General features: G+C 38.5%; 1 protein-coding gene across 1 annotated transcript in view; it reads left to right on the forward strand.

The window, feature by feature from the left end:
• The window catches only part of grik4 (glutamate receptor, ionotropic, kainate 4), a 220526-nt gene that overhangs the window by 166000 nt on the left and 35762 nt on the right, over positions 1-18764 (forward strand). Inside the window, exons 11-13 of the mRNA XM_077610706.1 lie at positions 5107-5268; positions 8335-8487; positions 9929-10033. Coding sequence (XP_077466832.1) covers positions 5107-5268; positions 8335-8487; positions 9929-10033 — 420 coding nt within the window. The remainder of the gene's footprint in view (positions 1-5106; positions 5269-8334; positions 8488-9928; positions 10034-18764) is intronic.

Here is an 18764-nt window from a genome sequence, read left to right on the forward strand (position 1 = left end):
TGAATCCTTTTATTGTCATTATACAAGTATAATGAGATTTAAAGCTTCATTACAAAGTGCACAAAAAACAACAACAAACAAACAGATAAACATGATCAATAAATAATATCAATCATGAATCAATAAATAAGTGTGATAATAAATAAATAAATGAATAAATAAATGAAACAAATGAATATAATTGAATACATTTTGTCATTATACAAGTAGAACAAGTATAATGAGATAAATAACATCAATAAACAGACAAATAAATGATCAATAAATAACCAATCAATAAGTAATTAATAATAAATAAATGAATAAATTAATAAAACAAATAAATTGAATTTAATGCATTTGTCATTATACAAGTATAATGAGATTTAAAGCTTCATCATGAAGTGCAAAAATAATCAATAAATAATCCTAAATAAATTATCAATAAATAAGTAGTCAACAACATACGCAGTCAACGTAAATAAGTAGTTGTTCGTCTCTGTGATTGGCAGGCAACCAATCCAAGGTGTCTCTCACCTACTGCATATCATTGCCTGGCATAGGCCCCGGCACCCCCCGCGACCCTTATAAGGATAAGCAGTACAGGAAATGATTGAATATAAATCTGCGAGATGGGGCATGAATAGTTTCCCGAAAAAGACGCCTTCAGTTTCCGAGCATATGTTCGTTTTTGAAATATTCAAGCATTTTCACACTCAAACGGCCTAAATATTAATGTGGGCATAAGGTCTCTACCTCACTAGTAAGATGCTCCTGTTTTAGCAAAAAAAAAGCCTTTCCTATGAATAATGGCGAAGTAAAGAACAAAAAAAAATAAAACAGCCATTCGGTTCTGGCGCGCTGTCGGAGTCCGGCCAGATTTGTTTTGATATATGTGGCTATTATGAGCTTTGAGACCAACTTAATTTCTTAACGACAGCATACTGCGCCAAGATAAATGCTAAATGATAAGGCTGCGATGACTAGCTGTGAGGTACGGCACCCCGCGGTTTCTGATCTCATGTCCAACTCCGGGAGATTCCTTCCATCTTTTATACAAATTTTCACAACAAATCTTCCTGACATTTGCGCCGCATTCAAACATCGTAATTAAAAGCCTGCGGGACGCTTTAAAACCAAGATTTACGTAGCAATTGTTGCTATGATTTACTGTCCTCAATTTGCACATTAGTAGATATATTTCTTTACAGTTTGAATCCTAGACCGAACGCCTCAAAGTTTTAGCTCACCTGATCCGACCCCGTTTTAGTTCAAGGGCAGAAATATCGTTAATTACTACTCAATCTTTTGAACGATCAATATTCAATCTGGAGAAACATGACTGAAGGCTGCCCGCTCGGTTTGCCGTGCAACCTCAAACCATAAGATATATTGGCCAATTCTTTTCAAATCGCCCGTACTTATCGCCACTTAAGACGCTCTTTGTCGGAGGGGGTGCCGAAACTGAAAAAAAAATGTCATTAGCGCTCAATCAGACGACGAAGTCTGATGTGAAAGGTGTCCTTTGTCGTGATGGACGTTTAAAAATGATCGGTCGTGGGTTGCGGAGCAGTTCTTGTGACCAAGAAGTCGGAAAATCGTAGATTTTAGCTTCGGGAAAAGGGCTTTCAAGATAATGGGAGGCTATATGCTAGAGTGGTTACGAATAGGCATTGGCTGAAATCTTTTTGATTGGCTGTGAGGATAATGAACCATCATTTAAGGGTAATTGAATTTTTTGTGCGATGTTATCTTTGTCGGGGACAAATTGACAAATGCTCTTAACGGATAAAATCGTTATTAGATTAGATTAGAACTTTATTTCATCCCGTATTCGGGAAATGTCTTAGTGGCAGTAGCAAGACACAAAAGACATTGTAGACCTAGCTAAAAATAACTGGAGCCACACACAGGAAGTCCACAAGGTGTCCTATGTTTATGTCCTAATATTATATAAAGTAGATGGCATGAAATCAAGAAGTGATTTCAGAAAAGGCTTCTTTTTTTACCCGAATCTCTTTTAATAAACAAGTGCAAACGTGAATACCGAAATCAAATAATATAAATAGAGAAGTAAAATAAATAGACCAAATCACAATATAGCTCTCCTCATATTAATCTTACATGGCACATAAAAAAGATGTGACAAAGTAGATTTTTTTTTAGCTATAAAAGCATGTCAAAATGGACAATGATGCTTTAAGGCTAATTTAGGTAAATTATTCAAAATTATCGCACTTTTTAATTGGATCTACATCAGAAAATCCGGTGTCAACACTTCCATTAGGATCAAACCTCTGCTACAGAAAAACAAAAACTGTAAGTTTACATTTGAAGCGGGTTTTTAGAGCGATTTTATGTCTTCTCCGTCCTTCCTGCTCAATATTCTTTGGACTCTTATCACTAACAGTCAACTTTAAACTCTGCCTGACTGTCCTCATCAGTTAGCGCTTCTGCCTTTTTCACCCCCTTCAATGATCACAGTTGTTTTTGACCCTCCCAAGACTCCCATCACTCTCCTGCTGCTGAGAAGCAACCATCCTCCACTGAGCCATGTCCACTTCACATTTCCACCATTTAGAATGGAATAGACTGCAAGGGTGTCAGACTCGGGTTGGTTCGCGGGCCGCTTTAACGTCAACTTGATTTCACATGGGCCGGACCATTTTAGATATAATATTTAGATTTTTTTAAATAAATGGATTAAAAGAACTGGATTAAAAGCCCTGAAGATTCAGTTTTTTTATAGATCTAAAACAATGTTAATTTAGCTTTTTTATATATTTTTAGATTTTACAAAATGATTTTTGAACTAAAAACACAGAAAAAAATGATTAAAAAATTACAATTATTCATTTAAAAGGGGGAAAATCAGGAAATGCAATATAAATCTATACTCTTCATTTGAATTTGATCCTAAAACAGAAAGTCAGCACTCATGATTTACTTTCCCGGGCCACACAAAATGATGCGGCGGGCCAGATTTGGCCCCCGAACCGCCACTTTGACACAGGTGATCTATATTATTATTTCTATACATTACTATTTTACAAAAAAATATGAAATGACAGGATCTGTATTTGGAAATTAGGAGTTCCATGGATAATTCATTCATTTATTCATTCATTTTCTGAACCACTTTTCCTCACAAGGTTCACGGGGGGTGCTGGAGCCTATCCCAGCTTACTTCGGGGCGCAATTAGATGGAGAACTATTCACACTCACACTTGTACCTAGGATACATGTTCTTTGGAATGTGGGAGGAAACCAGAGTACCCAGAAAAAACCCACTTCGGCAAGAACATGCAAACTCCACAAAGGACAAGCGACCTGGATTCGAAAGGGGGAAAATCAGGAAATGCAATATAAATCTATACTCTTCATTTGAATTTGATCCTAAAACAGAAAGTCAGCACTCATGATTTACTTTCCTGGGCCACACAAAATGATGCGGCGGGCCAGATTTGGCCCCCGGGCCGCCACTTTGACACATGTGGAATAGAGAATCCTAATTCTGCCCGTTGGAAGAAATCCGCATTTTCGCCACTCCTAAAAACGTACAAAGACCCCACTTGAATGTCTTTACCAAATGTTTCACAAGGATAAAGATACAAAATATACATATATATTACATATATATATATATATATATATATATATATATATATATATATATATATATATATATATATATATATATATATAATGCTAAACATACAGGGAAATGAAATAATAATCTTACTTGTGAGATTAGTTTCACAAATACTAAACTTTTGGGAGGCCAATTTCTGCACTTTTTTTATCACCCGATTGTTCTAATTATTTTGGTCTTTGGTCAGCAAATTACTAAATGCCATAGCCAGACAAAATGATATTTTCCCTTCAACCGCCCAATCCCTCCCCTTTCTTGCCAGGGTACATTTAATCAATTGCTTTTTATTAGCTTACTGCCCTTGTTTTGTTTGCCTTGTTCTTTCCTCACTATAATAATTCAAGGCTGGGAGCATTAAAATTTGTTAGTCATGTTATGATTCCTATGTTAAGAATTATATCAGCCAGTTCAAAATGATGTGTTCATTTTTTGCTTGCTGAAGCGAGGTGATTTAAGTCAATAAAATATTCGGTTTTATAGCGGCATCTCACAGAAGGTATCTCTCTAATAAATGCTCATATTATTTAACGTAAAAAGGTTTTCCAAACTGGATGTGGAAAATACGTGACCGGACGTTTCGTCGAAAGACGTTTGGTCCCCGGACATTTTGTCGAACGGACGTTTGGTCGACCGGACGTTTGGTCGACCGGACGTTTGGTCGACCGGACGTTTGGTCGACTGGACGTTTGGTAGAACGGACGTTTGGTCGCCGGGTTCGCTCGCTGTCAAATTATGACAGAGTTTACTGTTGATATTTTGATATTAGATATTTAGATATTAAACTCACTCTCTCTCTCTCATGATTATAATTTTGAGAGCTGGTTTCAACAGTAACAACCCGGCGACCAAACGTCCGGTCGACCAAACGTCCGGTCGACCAAACGTCCGGTCGACCAGACGTCCGGTCGACCAGACGTCCGGTCGACCAAACGTCCGGTCGACCAAACGTCCATTCTACCAAACATCCGAGTACCGGAAAATATCATCGATTCACAGAATGTTGTGGTAGTTTGAAGGTTAAAGCTGTACAGTCACTTATCGCGAATTCACAATTTTTTTCTGCTATTAATATACCATATTTTCACAACTATAAGGCACACCGCATTATAAGGCGCACCCTCAATGAATGACACATTTTATTTATTTTTCCATATATAAAGTACACTGGATTACACTGGCGCCCTGTCTATTTTGGAGAAAATTTAAGACTTAAGTGTGCCTTATAGTCGTGAAAATACGGTATATATAGTTTTTAATATTTAAAGTTCATACAAATCTAAAAATCCACGCTGAAACTCATAAGCGTAAGCCACTCTTGCTACTAGAACTCATCACTGAAGAAGAAAAAAAGTTATAATAGGGGTGACCCTACTTCATGATTTTTCAATTTTCGCGGCCATGTTTGCTGTACATTAACAACGATATTTGAGGGATTACTGTATGTTGCATTTATAGCCTTTCATTTTGCTCCACAGGAGTTCTCCATGCTGCAATTGGACGACCTGGCAGACAAGCGAGTCAACATTGTGGGATTTTCCGTTTTCAACCAAACGCACCCATTCTTTGAGGATTTTGTGCTAAGCCTCAACCGCTCCTGGCAAGAGAACTGTGAACACGCTCCCTTCGCTGGCACCCCGGTCAGTCCACGCACACGCAAACTTACACCCACATTGGACGTAGATTTGATGTCGTTACAAAGGCCAAACCGACTTTTAAATGACGAGTGCATCTGCAACTCTAGCGTCAATAGAAAAAAAAATCCAACCAATTGAATACCGTATATAAAAAGTACAATTTATGGGAGTCTCAATATGAAAAAAATCCCAATTCAGTCAAGTCCAACCAAGGGTTCTTGTAGGAAATCCATTTATTTCTGCTGTGTGATTTACTCTGTCAAGAGTTTAGTTGGAAGCCAATAGAGCCGTCAATTAATGAGCAAACGTGTAATTGAACTGAATGAATGTAGACAAGTCAACACTCAACAATTTGCCCCCCTCTGTTGTGCTCAAGCTGGCTGCTGAAAGGGGCCAATAAACATTAGAGCACAGCGTGATTTAAATAAATAAAAAAAAACGAGCTGTACAGTTGCTCTCGCTGCAGGTTGCTTGAACACTTCTCAGCTCGCGGCGTTGATTCTTTATGGCTAATTAGTTCAAAGTTGAAAGAATAAAGAGCAGATGGCACCGTAGCAAAACGTGTGATTGAGTCACGATCTGCTGTCGTCATGCTAATGAGGTCCGATGTGCTAGCGTAACCGCGGGGCTCACGTGGAAATATACGACGACTGCGCCCTATTGTCGTCCTACTAACATTTTTATGCATTTTGGATTTGACGGTGCTGACCAAAGTCTGGCCCGCGGGCAGTGTACGCCCTTAAACCAGTGGGTGTTGAAGTTAGAACACCCGTATCTCCCGTTGAAACCTGTCAATCTAAAATGAAAAACTCATCATATCTGATAGGTTCATCAATAGGTATTTCCAGGTACACCTTTAAGATAAGGGAGACAACGGACGCATATCCAGGTTTATCTTGCAAGAGAGAATCGATCCTGACTCGCCTTCGTCCCGGATCATTCTTAAGAATCGAATCCTCTCCTGCCCATTTAATTGCATTAGAGTCAAAACAATTAAGGTCATATATTCAAAACAATTGCATAAGAGGTAAACCAAGCAAGCCTCTATTCAAAACAATTAAGATCAGAAATCAAAACAATTGCATAAGAGTTAAAACAAGCAAGCATCCATTCAAAACAATTGCGAGTCTTTTCGGAAGTCGATCGGTATCGCCACCTGGTGTGGAATCCAAGTCAAAACAATTAAGAGTCCTTACCCGGATCTTCAGTGTGAGCTTGCGACTGGGTGAGAAGTCGAGGTTTTTAAAACAATTTAGGAGTCCTCCCGGATCCGTGTGAGAGGTCGAGGTTTCAAAACAATTTTGATCAGGCCAGACGGATAGAGACCTTTTCCTTTGTTTATCACGGTTGCAAACAGATGTACTGAAAATGACTTTTTTAATGTTACTAAGCTTCATTGCAAGCACATATATATAATGATAATATTTCAAGCAAAGTTAGAATAACGATAAACCTAACAATATCTTATAAAACCAATTGAAACCATTTATAAACAAGCTATGATAGTATTAGACCGAAAACCAACAAATATGCAGATACCAACTTAGTTTATAAAATCTTCCAACAAAAACCTCCGCCTCCACTGTAAGATTTTGTGCAAAAAAATCCAATACATAAACAGAAGCTGGCTCTATAGGTGACTGTGTAGTTCCCTTCAAAAAGAGAGCTCTGAAAGTATTAGACAGAAAACCAAAAAGTATGCAGATGCCAACTTAGTTTACAAAAACTTCCAACAAAAAGCTCCTCCTCCACTGCAAGATTTTGTGCAAAAAAATCCAATATATCAACAAAGGCTGGCTCTATAGGTGACTGTGTAGTTCCCTTCAAAAAGAGTGCTAAACTAGCCAAAGCACCTTCCTGTTGCATACCTGGAACTCAATGCCAATTATTAACATGTTCATTAACATGTGCTGTACCTTAAATCAAACTCAAACCCGTTTAAACGAGTCGACTTGAATGAGAAATCCTATTGAGGCGTACATTTTGAAATGCCGCCATAATGACGTGACTTCATCTGTTCACACTCCAAAAATATATCACCAAATGTCAACCAAAATCGCACCCGGCCGTGCTTCTTCTACCTCAGAAGTCTGTTTGCCGGCATCACGCCGCTCTTAATGTGCAATTCACCAATTAGGAAGTTGTAAAACACATCACGGGTTTGCAGTTTAATGACCTTTTGCTAGCTTTGTTGCCTCACAATGGCTCAATAGCCTGTGTCATTATCCGTCACAGCATCAAATGCGTAGCTAGCTTTTTCAGGGCTTTTTTTTCTAACAGCTCAGCAACAGTTTTGGAGATCAAACAGGAGAGGAAAACCAGTGACGTGGTCTTCTTTGAAGATGAGAAGGGAAATCACGTTTTGGAATAACGGAAACAAACGCTGTCATTATAAAACAGAACGCCTGATTTAGTATAAGCGTAAATGTGAATATATTGGAACAATCTGTTGTTGGATTTACTAACCAGATGTTTGTGTGATCAAGTGATTTCACGACTGCACTCTGCTCAATTTCCTACCCGCGATCACATTCGCCCCCTGCTGTCAAAATGGTGGCTTCAATGGCAGCCTGTGAGTTAATAAGGACCCTTAATTGCCTTAAAACCAACAAGAAATAACCTGGAAATGCCCCAAAATCAGCAGGAACCGACAAATGACCAAAAAGCATCCCAGAAAGTCCCAATTGGAAACGAGCCAAAATTTCCAGAACTGACCTGCATCAAGTGTGAAAAATATGGACGCATAATGAACTAAACGCCAGCTATTGACAAGATTTTATGTCCAATTCTGGTCCGGCTGACAAACGATTTTGTTGGCATGAACGCGGCTCGCGAACCAAACGGAGTTGGACATCCCTGTTATAGCTAGCAAACGTGTGATTTAGTGTCTATTGGAGACGTTATGAAATTAGTCTGAGTGTGTCTAATGACCTAACGGGATTATCTCAATGCAGCGAAGCCCTCGCCCAACGACAGCCAATAGCGTTCCAGTCGGGGTGCTCGGAATTGGCGCGGCCGCTATGTGCATGCATACATAATACATCTAGCTTCTTCTTCTTTCTCGTGCAGCTCTCTTCGGCTCTTCTCTTTGATGCCGTCTACGCGGTGGTGGCGGCGGTCCAGGAGCTGAACCGTAGCCAAAATGTAGGCGCCACTCAACTCTCCTGCACAACCTCCAAAATCTGGGAGCACGGTACCAGCCTCATGAATTACTTGAGGATGGTAAGTTGGCCTCTACTGGGCTTCATCAAAAAATTATAATAATTAAAGCTGCCTTTATGGGGGTGCTTATTATTTTGGCTGGAGGCGTTGTTTGTATGTTGACATTAATCAGGCGTGAGGCCGAAAGCGGCCCAGATGTCCTTGAGAAGGTTTCAAATAGGGCGAAAATCCAAATGGTGAACAATTTATCACCGTTTTAATGGAAACTACTTGCGGGTTTGGAAAAAACAGACAAATTATTCAATGTTGACTACTTATCGTTGTTGACTACTACTATTTATTAGTTAGTTATTGATTATTTATTTATTATTATGTATTGATTATTAATCCGTTTGTTTGTTTGTTGTTGTTATTTGTGCACTTCCTTACTTATGTTGTGACCACTTATTATGTTGACTATTTATTTATTGGTGGTTTATATATTTGTTTGTTGTTGTTATTTGTATACTTCCTTACTTATGTTGTGACTACTTATTTATTTTTTACTTATTTATTGATTATTTATTTTTATTACTTTTTGGTGGTTTAAGTTTGTTTGTTTGTTGTTATTTGTGCACTTCCCTACTTATTTATGTTGTGACAACTTATTATGTTGACTACTTATTTATTTATTATTTATTGGTTGATTATCTGTTTGTTTGTTGTTATTTGTACACTTCCCTACTTATGTTGTGACTACTTATTTAGTTCTTATTTATTTATTGATGATTTATTCTTTTATTATTTTTGGGTAGTTTATCTGTTTGTTTGTTGTTGTTATTTGTATACTTCCCTACTTATGTTGTGACTACTTATTTAGTTTTTACTTATTTATTGATTATTTATTTTTATTACTTTTTGGTGGTTTAAGTTTGTTTGTTTGTTGTTATTTGTGCACTTTCCTACTTATTTATGTTGGGACAACTTATTATGTTGACTCCTTATTTATTGATAATTTATCTGTTTGTTTGTTGTTATTTGTGCACCTCCCTACTTATTTATGTTGTGGCTTCTTATTATGTTGACTATTTATTTTTTTATCACTTATATATTGATTATTTATTTGTCTATTTGTTTTTTGTTATTATTTGTGCACTTTATGGGGAAATCTTTAAATCTAATTATACTTATATAATGACAAAAAGCATTCAATTCAAAGTGTTTTTTTTATTTTTGATATGAATTTTAAAAAAAGGTTATTTAATCAGTACTTTCTTATACTGTAATACAGCCAGTGAGTAAAATATATATTTTTTTCATTGCCAGATTCTATTTAGCTGCAAATGGGTCGCATTATTTTTCCATTTTACACATCTAAATTTGACAATTTTCTAAGAGGGAAAAAAAAAATAAGACCAGGCTTGTCCTCTCTAGTATTTCTATAATAATCACTGATGAGAGGAAAAGTGGGCCTGATTCAGCAGAGAAAAGCCTTTAATGTCGCTGTGTGTTTGTTGGCCAGGTCGAGCTGGAGGGGCTAACGGGTCACATTGAATTCAACAGCAAAGGCCAACGCTCCAACTACGCCTTGAGGATCATGCAGAGCAAAAAGGACGGCCTCAGGCAGGTAAAGTGAGACGCCATTTCTTATGAAACGTGGCTCTTTTGTCATTTGGTTATGCGATGACACGTTTTTATCATCGGGCAATGTGTCTGTCCTATTAGTAGTGAGTAGAGGTCATTGTGCTCCGGAAGAGTGGAAGACGTTTTCAAATGTTGAATCAATGGTTTTGCCATTTGAACACTGTGTGCAGAAGACTAGTTTGGCGCCTAATTTTTCACCCTACTTGCAATTTTAAAAATAAAAAGTCTTTATTGTCATCATACACAGATGCGTATAACGAAATTGGTGGTACTACTCCACAAAGTGCGTTTTCCCAGTAAAAAAACATAAATAAGTAATATAAAAATATAAAAAGTCACGTCCTGGCAAGGTAAATTCTAAAATATTGCACCATCTAAGATATTGCACATTGTTTTTGTACATTTTAGATGTTGGGAAGATGTCATCATAGCCTTTCTTGCCACCATTGTGAAAAACTTTGGGAGTTGATTTTGTTACACGGCGCCGTTAGACATTTGTGATGCTTTTGCTTGCATAGATATGGCAAAATATGTCAGTATCATAGCATACATTTTCCGGTATTTTATACGTTTTTTGATCATTTCAAATTGTGTACACCAGTGGTCCCCAACCACCGGTCCATCAGAGTCATAAATCTTAACGTTTTTAATTTCACCCTCCTACTTGAAATGAGAAACGTTGTTATAATAATGATAAATAATTGCTATTACGCTTGCGACTTGGGACATCGTTTATGCATCGACAACACCCCCACACAATTTTGTCTTAAGTTGTCACCCTCCCTATTAGTCGGTCCGTGGGAAAATTGAAAGATCTTTACCGGTCCGCGGTGAGGAAAAAGGTTGGGGAACGCTGGTGTACACACTATAACCACTTTTGTACGGGACTATTTTTATGTATGTTTTTTTAAAACGTACCCATTTCGGCTCTAATCCGGATCGTCTCGGTCACTGATAGCATCTGAAAACGTCATCGTCGACTGCTAATATTGTCATGCTTTAAGCATTGATATCGCACCCGCATTTCCCTTTCACTATACTATAAATATAGCATGTCAGCAAGCCATCCACTTTGTAGAAAATTTTAGACTTTTACGTGCGCCCTATGTGCGTAAATATGTGCCGTGTTGCATTTGTACGTTTTTTTTTATCGCTTAATAAGGGGAATTTCAATCATTAATAAGGGGAGCAATTGGCCGAGGTTGCCAGGTATGCAATATTCTATAGGTGGACTTGACAATTGCAGCAATTTTTTTTTTTTAAAGAACGTTCTGTATAATCATGGGCTTCCGAATTTATTCATGAAGCTTTCGGTGTAAACGGTAGCAGGCCGGAGTTGTCAAAATAGCACAAATGCTTCGTGGCACTTCAATTTTGTCGCTAACTTTGAGATAGAAGCACTCATATTTATGGGTCAGACTTGCCTAGATTCCGCCGAGCTATGAAAATCAAAACGTCTACTCTTTGTGCTTTTGAGTGTATGTATGCTTTACATCAGTCGTGGGACTTTTTTGTTATGTTGTGTCAAGATTCTCGGGAACACTTTGGAGCGAGACAACAAGGTAAAATCCCAGACAGGCTGGGGAGAGTCCGTTTTGGGAGAAGCCGTTGCTCAATTCCCCCCCATCCATCAAGGCCTTCTTAAAATGCACCGCTGGAACCCTGGCAGTCACAGCCATCTCAAATCGGAGTTGGAAAATCAAAAGTGTATGCAAATAACGGAGGGAAGGCAAAAGAAGGACTGGAGATAGAAATCAGCTTCTAGAATAGCTATTTGGTGTCGAATAGATGAGGTGGAAGGGTATCAAGATGAAGTACTATATTGTTACGGTTTTTGCATATTAAAAGATCGGAAGGTATTTGCAAGGAAGTTGTCTTCGCTTTGAAGGAAAGAGCATAAGATTGCTTTAAGCTGTTGTTTTTGTGGTTGTTTTGACTTGTGGTTCATTTGAATTTTGTTTTTAACCAAAACTTGAGCTGTAAAATCAATTAAAGCCCCTCGGGACAATATTTTGCAGGCATTTTAGTCATGCCTTACATCAAGGGTGTCAGACTCGGCGGGCCGCATTAATGTCAACTCGATTTCTTGTGGGAGAGACCATTTTAGATATAATATTTAGATATTTTTTTTATAAATTGATTAAAAGAACTGGATCAAAAGTCCTGAATATTCCATTTTTTATAGATCTAAAACAATGTTTATTTGAGCTTTTTTCTAAGTGAGAGAAAATCATTTATTTAATAATTGGTTTTCATTTCGAAAGGAAACCATTTTTTTATTATGTTCCATATTAAAGTGGAAAACAGAAAATATTTTTATATATTTTTAGATTTTACAAAATGATTTTTGAACTAAAAACACAAAGAAAAAATGGTTTAAAAAATTGCAATTATTGATTTAAAAGGGGGAAAATTAGGAAATATAATATGCATCTATATCTATCATTTTAAAGAAAGTCGGCACTCATGATTTACTTTCTCGGGCCACACAAAATGATGTGGCGGGCCAGATTTGGCCCCCGGGCTGCCATTTTGACACCTGTGCCTTACATGAAAAGAAAGGTTGGCTATTAACGCACTAAATTTTGGTTAATGTGGCTCAGAATTTTGTTGTTGTTGTTGTTGCAATGGATTAAAGTATATACCCAGCAGACCTAGCAAAAAAAAGAATAGTTAAGGAAGCTCGTTATTTTTTTTTTGTTAATTTGGGGGAGGGGAATCAATTTGCCATACCAGTAGCCCCTCCCACAAATGTCATTGGCTTGATAGACACTTCTTGCTTACTGATTGGTAAACAAAATAGCAAGAGGGACTGAGATCTGCTCATTATTGAAAATAAAATCATTATTTCTAACATGGCGAATATTTTGACGATATTTTCTATTCACTTTGCAAATTTGATAAAAGCACAGAGGGAGGACTTTTTATGGAAAATAAGTTTTCTGGGTCACTCTAAATTTTTGAACAGCAGTGTTTCATGATTTTACAGTTTAAACTTTTTACAGGAGAAGCACAGTAGTTGACTTTAATGTCCGCCAAAGGTCCGCTTAATTTGGGTTTTTCCTTCATTTTAGTGCTCGTAACTCATATTTGGACCAAAAATCTCCGATAAAGATTGAAATCATTGATGACGCATATCTTTGAATCTTAGAATTTAGGTCGCACGCTACAATTTAGCGCTCATGCTAGGGTAATTCATTCAAAGTAACAATTCGGCGGATTGCGATATGGTCTCTCTGAACTCTTGAGGGTTTTTTTGTGTAAGCTTCTCGTTTGGACGCAAGCACACACTGTACAAAAAAGCCGATCATCTTAGTTCCCTTTGTCCAACACATTTGAATAGTTTAGTCATTCTCCCTCATTCAAGTCCATTTTCTCTTCCACGCCGCTGTTCTGATGGGATAATAAGTGATTACGAATGTCTTCCATTCTTCTATCCTATTACACACCAACATCAGAGATTATGACGAATAGCAGCATTTAAAGTGCTTCAGTCTGGGCTGAGATTTTACTCTCCATTTAAGACATCGCATCACTTTTCATTTAAATCCCCATGCCTGGTATAAATCTGATCGCTTTAATCCCGTGTTTTCGTAAATGACCTGTCATTTCAGCGGCTCGTCAGCGTTTGTCCTTCTTCTTGCGTGACTCCAATCTATTTTAACAATGGCGGGGTCACTCTCCTTTTGCACCGCAATGACTTTTACCCATGCAAAAATGTAAGTCGGCGCCTAAGCGAGACCCAAATGCAGTGGCGGGCCGTCAGGGCCTTCAAGGCCTTCTCTGCTGGCCTAAGAAATATCTGAATCATATATTATATTTTGTCCATGAACACTTATTTAATAATTCCAAATTGTCTGTTAGCTTCCTTTCATCAATTTTCCCCCTGTTTGCACTGCTTCCAGATGTGTGTTTTCATATTGAAGCATTTAACCAATCACATTTCAGCCATTATTTGTTGCCAGGGTCAGAAATCTGCCTCAAGGCCTTCACAATCAGTTCTGCAGGCTCTGCTGAATTAAACAAGCGTTAATAATACTGTTGCTTTAACCAATCAGATTTCGAGTTGGCAACACCACGATGCCTTGTCGCAGGTGTAGGGATATGTCATCGCTTTCACCAACTATCATTGGCTAGGGATTAGCCAGAGCTACCAAACTGTATCTGGAGCTAGCTGCACAAGCAAATATATTGTTGTGTTGATTTAAAGCCATTTTCAAGACGGACTATGCCAGAAATACGACAGGACAGGCTCGACTTTCAGCATTAGCTTCGATGGTGATAGAAAAGAAGGAGGAAAGAAAGGAGGATGGATATTGTGTACAGTTAAAAATGATTTTGGTGAGTAAAATATGGCTATATTCCTAAATAATATTTCAATTTAATGAGGTTATTATTGATTATTTTTATGTGTCACAGCTGTAGCTGCAGTAGAGGTTTTATAGCCATAAAATAGTTTTTGAGGGTTGGATTGATTCCGATAGAAGGCGCTACTAGAAAATGCACGGACCGCCGCTGCCCAAATGTTACCAATCCAGACATCAGCTCATTCTGCTTACCGAAAAGTAACCTTTTCGGTCTCTCTTTGCGTCCACCATTTTTTTTTTGCTCAGGCGCCAGTCCAGTCTGACATCCGGCTATGGCGTCTAATGCGATGATTTGAAGCAGACGTCTGTTTCGTTCATGTAAAAAAAAAATAGGCAGGGCGTCACGTGTGGAAAGGCGAGGTTGGCAGCATGGGGGTGTTGTTTGTTTTTGTTGACTAACACCTTCTGCACCACGTACCGCCGCCTTTGGGCTCTCCGGGCCAAAGAAAAAGTGAAAGGTGTGAGGGCCTTGGCAGAGATAAGAAAGTTGGCTCAATGCCCCTCATCACCTTGCAGCCAGATCCGTTCAACCCGTCCTCTCACTCGCATGAAGTGTCTTCGTTTAGCGTTAATATCCGCATGAGACTGCGGTGCAGCCTCTAAAACTCTAAAACTGAACACTCCTGATGTTGTTGTACAGGGACAGAATGGTAATGGACAACATTTGTTCAAGGATTTTGACTTGTGAGCTTCTGGAGATTGATGATGGGAACCAAATACTCAGAAATCTCATATATTTGACGCCTATGTCAGTAAATCTGATGTTTTCGTCCTTGGTTTTAACCCGCCAGGTCAAAACGTAATTGATATTTAGTTTTTGTAATGTCGAATCACATTTGAATATACCGTTTATCCTGAAAATCATACAACAATAATGACTCAAAGGACTTCACAGGTCCACGGTTGACAAAAGAGGCAACAACTGAACTCCAAAAGAACAAGAAAAAACCTCTGAAGATGAGATCAAACTGTGATTTTTTTTTTCCAGCTCAACAGGGAGGGATAATATTTTGCGGCTCCATTCTTGACATCAAAGTTAGTGCTGTCCTAGCATTTTTATTCGTTTTTTTCCCTCAGACTTGATGTCCTAGAAGTTTTCCCTTTCACAAAATATTACCAATAGATACCTAAGCATATGACTAAGAAATATGGTACTTTTGTATTTAACCATATTGCTACCACACCCAAAAAAGTACAATCTCACATTTTTTTAAATGATTATCATAGACATATAGATGACCAAGTACCAATATTTATGCGCTATTTTTTTCCATTGCATTTTGCTTTTTTTTGCCAGTATAAATTTAATTTCATGATTTTAGAGTCAAAACTTCATACGGGAGAGGCGCCGAACTTGACCTAAACTTCATACCGAACTTGACCTCGTTCTTGAACTGTTCAATGTCTGCCAAAGGTCTGCTTGATATGAGCTTTTCCCTCATTTAATGCTCGTAACTCAATCTCACATTTTTTTTACATCATAATCATGGTCAGATGATCAAGTATCGTAATTTATGCACTTTCTTTTTTCCCTTTCAATTTTTTTTGCTAGTGTAACTTATACTCGGGTGCGACTTATAGTCCAGAGAAGCCTGTATATGTTGAAGTACAGTACATACAGTACTCAAGAAACATCAATTTGAAAGTTTATTAGTACTATGATACTAAATGAAGCACTATTGACCAGTACTATTTCATCTAATAGGGTGATTTTGATAAAAATGGGTGTCATGCCCTGAATATGTTTACGAGGCAGCCAAATGAGTTTGTTAAGAGCGCGAATAGCCCGAGTGTGCGTTTCTTATTCTCCAGATAGCAGCAAAAGTCTGTTAAACATCACGGCTGATATATAAAAAGCTCACATCCCCGAAGCGCGGCCTTTCACTTTCGAGATTGTTGCCAAAATAAATGGGCCCATCATGTGTTCGGTGGGCCGCGTCCAGTCGGCGGCCGCAGACTGATGAATCGGACATTAGTTGGCCCTTTCCGCGTTCCTATTTTGACGCGGCGCTTTAGAGTGAGCATTGCACGGTCCAAAGCGCCGTCTCTGCATTTTCGGGTGAAGCGAAAAGACCCCTCAAAAGTAAACGCCGCTGCCTGCCAGCAAATCACGGCACAACTAAGTACACACTGTCTCTTAAACAGGGGATGCGATAAAATGAGTAATTATTGCAGTGTGGGAAGTGTGGGAAGTGTGTGTGTGTGTGTGTGTGAGTTGGGTTTGTCACACGGGCATTGCAGGAGGTTGCCTAGCTTGTGAAAAAGCCTGCAGAGAAAACAATCACTCATGAGATTTTGTAGAAGAGTCTTTTACCGAAGATGGCGGGATGCCAGATATGTGGAAGGCAGCAATTTGGGAGTTGTTGTTGATCATATGATCACAATTCGGGCTCAATTATGTCATTTGCAAAGGATCGGAATTGGCTAAAGATTGGTATTTACAGAAGTGTTAAATAATTGGCTGTTATTGACGGCGGTAGGCGTCCAATGGAGTTTGACTGGGAGGCTGGCAGCCATTGTTGGAAATAGATTCAAAATCACCAGTACGCTGAAAAAAAATATTTAAAAAATGATGTCACTTGCTGTTCATAACAAGTTAAATTGCCTTAAAAAGCCTTTTATATTCAGTTATTCATTTTTCAAAGCACTTATCCTCACAAGGGTAACGGGGGGTGCTGGACCCCACTTTAGCTAACTATGGCCACCGTGAATTGGTGGCCATCTTTTTGAAATTATTATTTTTAAGGGATTGTATGTTAGTTATGTGTGATGTCATTCAAAAATATGAGAAATTAGGCACATTTTGTTGCAAGGTTTGGATTATTTTGCAATGTATGCTTAGTTTTGACCTTAACATTGTGCTTCTTTTTGGTAATGTTGCTGTTTTCTGACACTTTTTTTTCCAAAGTATCATTTATATACATAGAAGATGGAATCCATATAAAGCACCAAAGGACTCCGCATACCTATTCAAGGGTGGCGCTAGACAGTGCAGGCTTTTTGCTTGGTCAGTGTAAAATCAAATTCAATAGAATGGGCGCAAAGTGCCGACCAAGCTTGTACGCGGCGACGTGCCGAAAAGACAAAATTCGTCATAATTTCCATTTTTGTGACTTCAGCTTATTTCAATTTGCACCACCAATGATGTGCCATTATTTACAACGCAAAAAGCAGCGATGCAGAATATACTTGTTTTATTGATGTCATATTTTTGGAGCTTTTGAGTGATCTGACAAAGCTAAAGTGAGGGTGTCCATTTTTTTTTAGCTTTAGTTTCCCATCATATTTCCATAAACGCCTTTGTTTGTCCACATGTTGAACATTTCTCAAGTCCCGAGACTCCTTTTATTGGATTTTGTACTTTCATTCCAGAGGTAATAGAAATCCCTCCCAAGGTGAACGAACCGCCGGATTGACTGCAATAGAAAGCAATTGTCCCAATTTCAGTCTTGGCTTTTTTTTTTCTCAATTTGCAAGACTATTCAAAGCGGATTGCCGACATTGCCAAGATCGGCCATGTTGGGTTACTTTGTCTCATTTGTCTTTGATTTCCGCCATCCACTCGGCATATCTCCAATCGTACGTCACCCGCCTCTAATCGACGTTCTTGAATGGCATCGATTTTCTTTTTACTAATGACGTCCTCTACGTTTTATTCCTCCCGTGTTCCGAGTTTGCTTTCATCTGTCCGTGGTAAATCACTCTCCGCGGACCATTTTTAAACTGTTAAATCATCCAGTCTTGTCACTGTCTATCCCGTCCTGAATTTTAAGTTCATCCACTCATTATTTATATATTTTTTTAACTCCGCCAGAGGCCCTTGCGTCCTTAAAGATGGAATGTTCTCACCGCCCGTGTCACGTCACCCCTCGATTGACGGGCGTACGCTTCCTTTTACGGGCACGTTCCAATTTGCATGAAGTGATTTGAGCCGTGTTATTTACACAAGACTTGCTCCCGTTTACAGAATGAATACGCTCATTCAATTTATTTCGCTTTTTATTGTAGATTTATTTATTTCCCGTCAGCGCCACTTTTATATTTATGACTACAATCTGCTTTTTTTTTCCTCCCGATCCTACGATTACTGAAGCGGGTCCAATGCGGCAGTCGAGGTGAAATAGGAGGGACGATTGGAAAATAAAGGAGGATAAGAGGTGTGGCTGACACGGCCGCCATGCTTTCTGCTCATGAAGAACATCATCATTTGAAGAGTCCTTCGTAGATCTTCATTGCGAACTCAGATCAACAGTCATCGGCCTGGAACATGGTGTCCTGTCCGAGTCAATAGTCCTGAAAACAATTAAATGTCCTCGAAGCCAGCTTTCGTCTGCTTCGTAAGAATGA

This window comes from Stigmatopora argus, chromosome 10, assembly GCF_051989625.1.
Source record: "Stigmatopora argus isolate UIUO_Sarg chromosome 10, RoL_Sarg_1.0, whole genome shotgun sequence".
Taxonomy (NCBI): domain Eukaryota; kingdom Metazoa; phylum Chordata; class Actinopteri; order Syngnathiformes; family Syngnathidae; genus Stigmatopora; species Stigmatopora argus.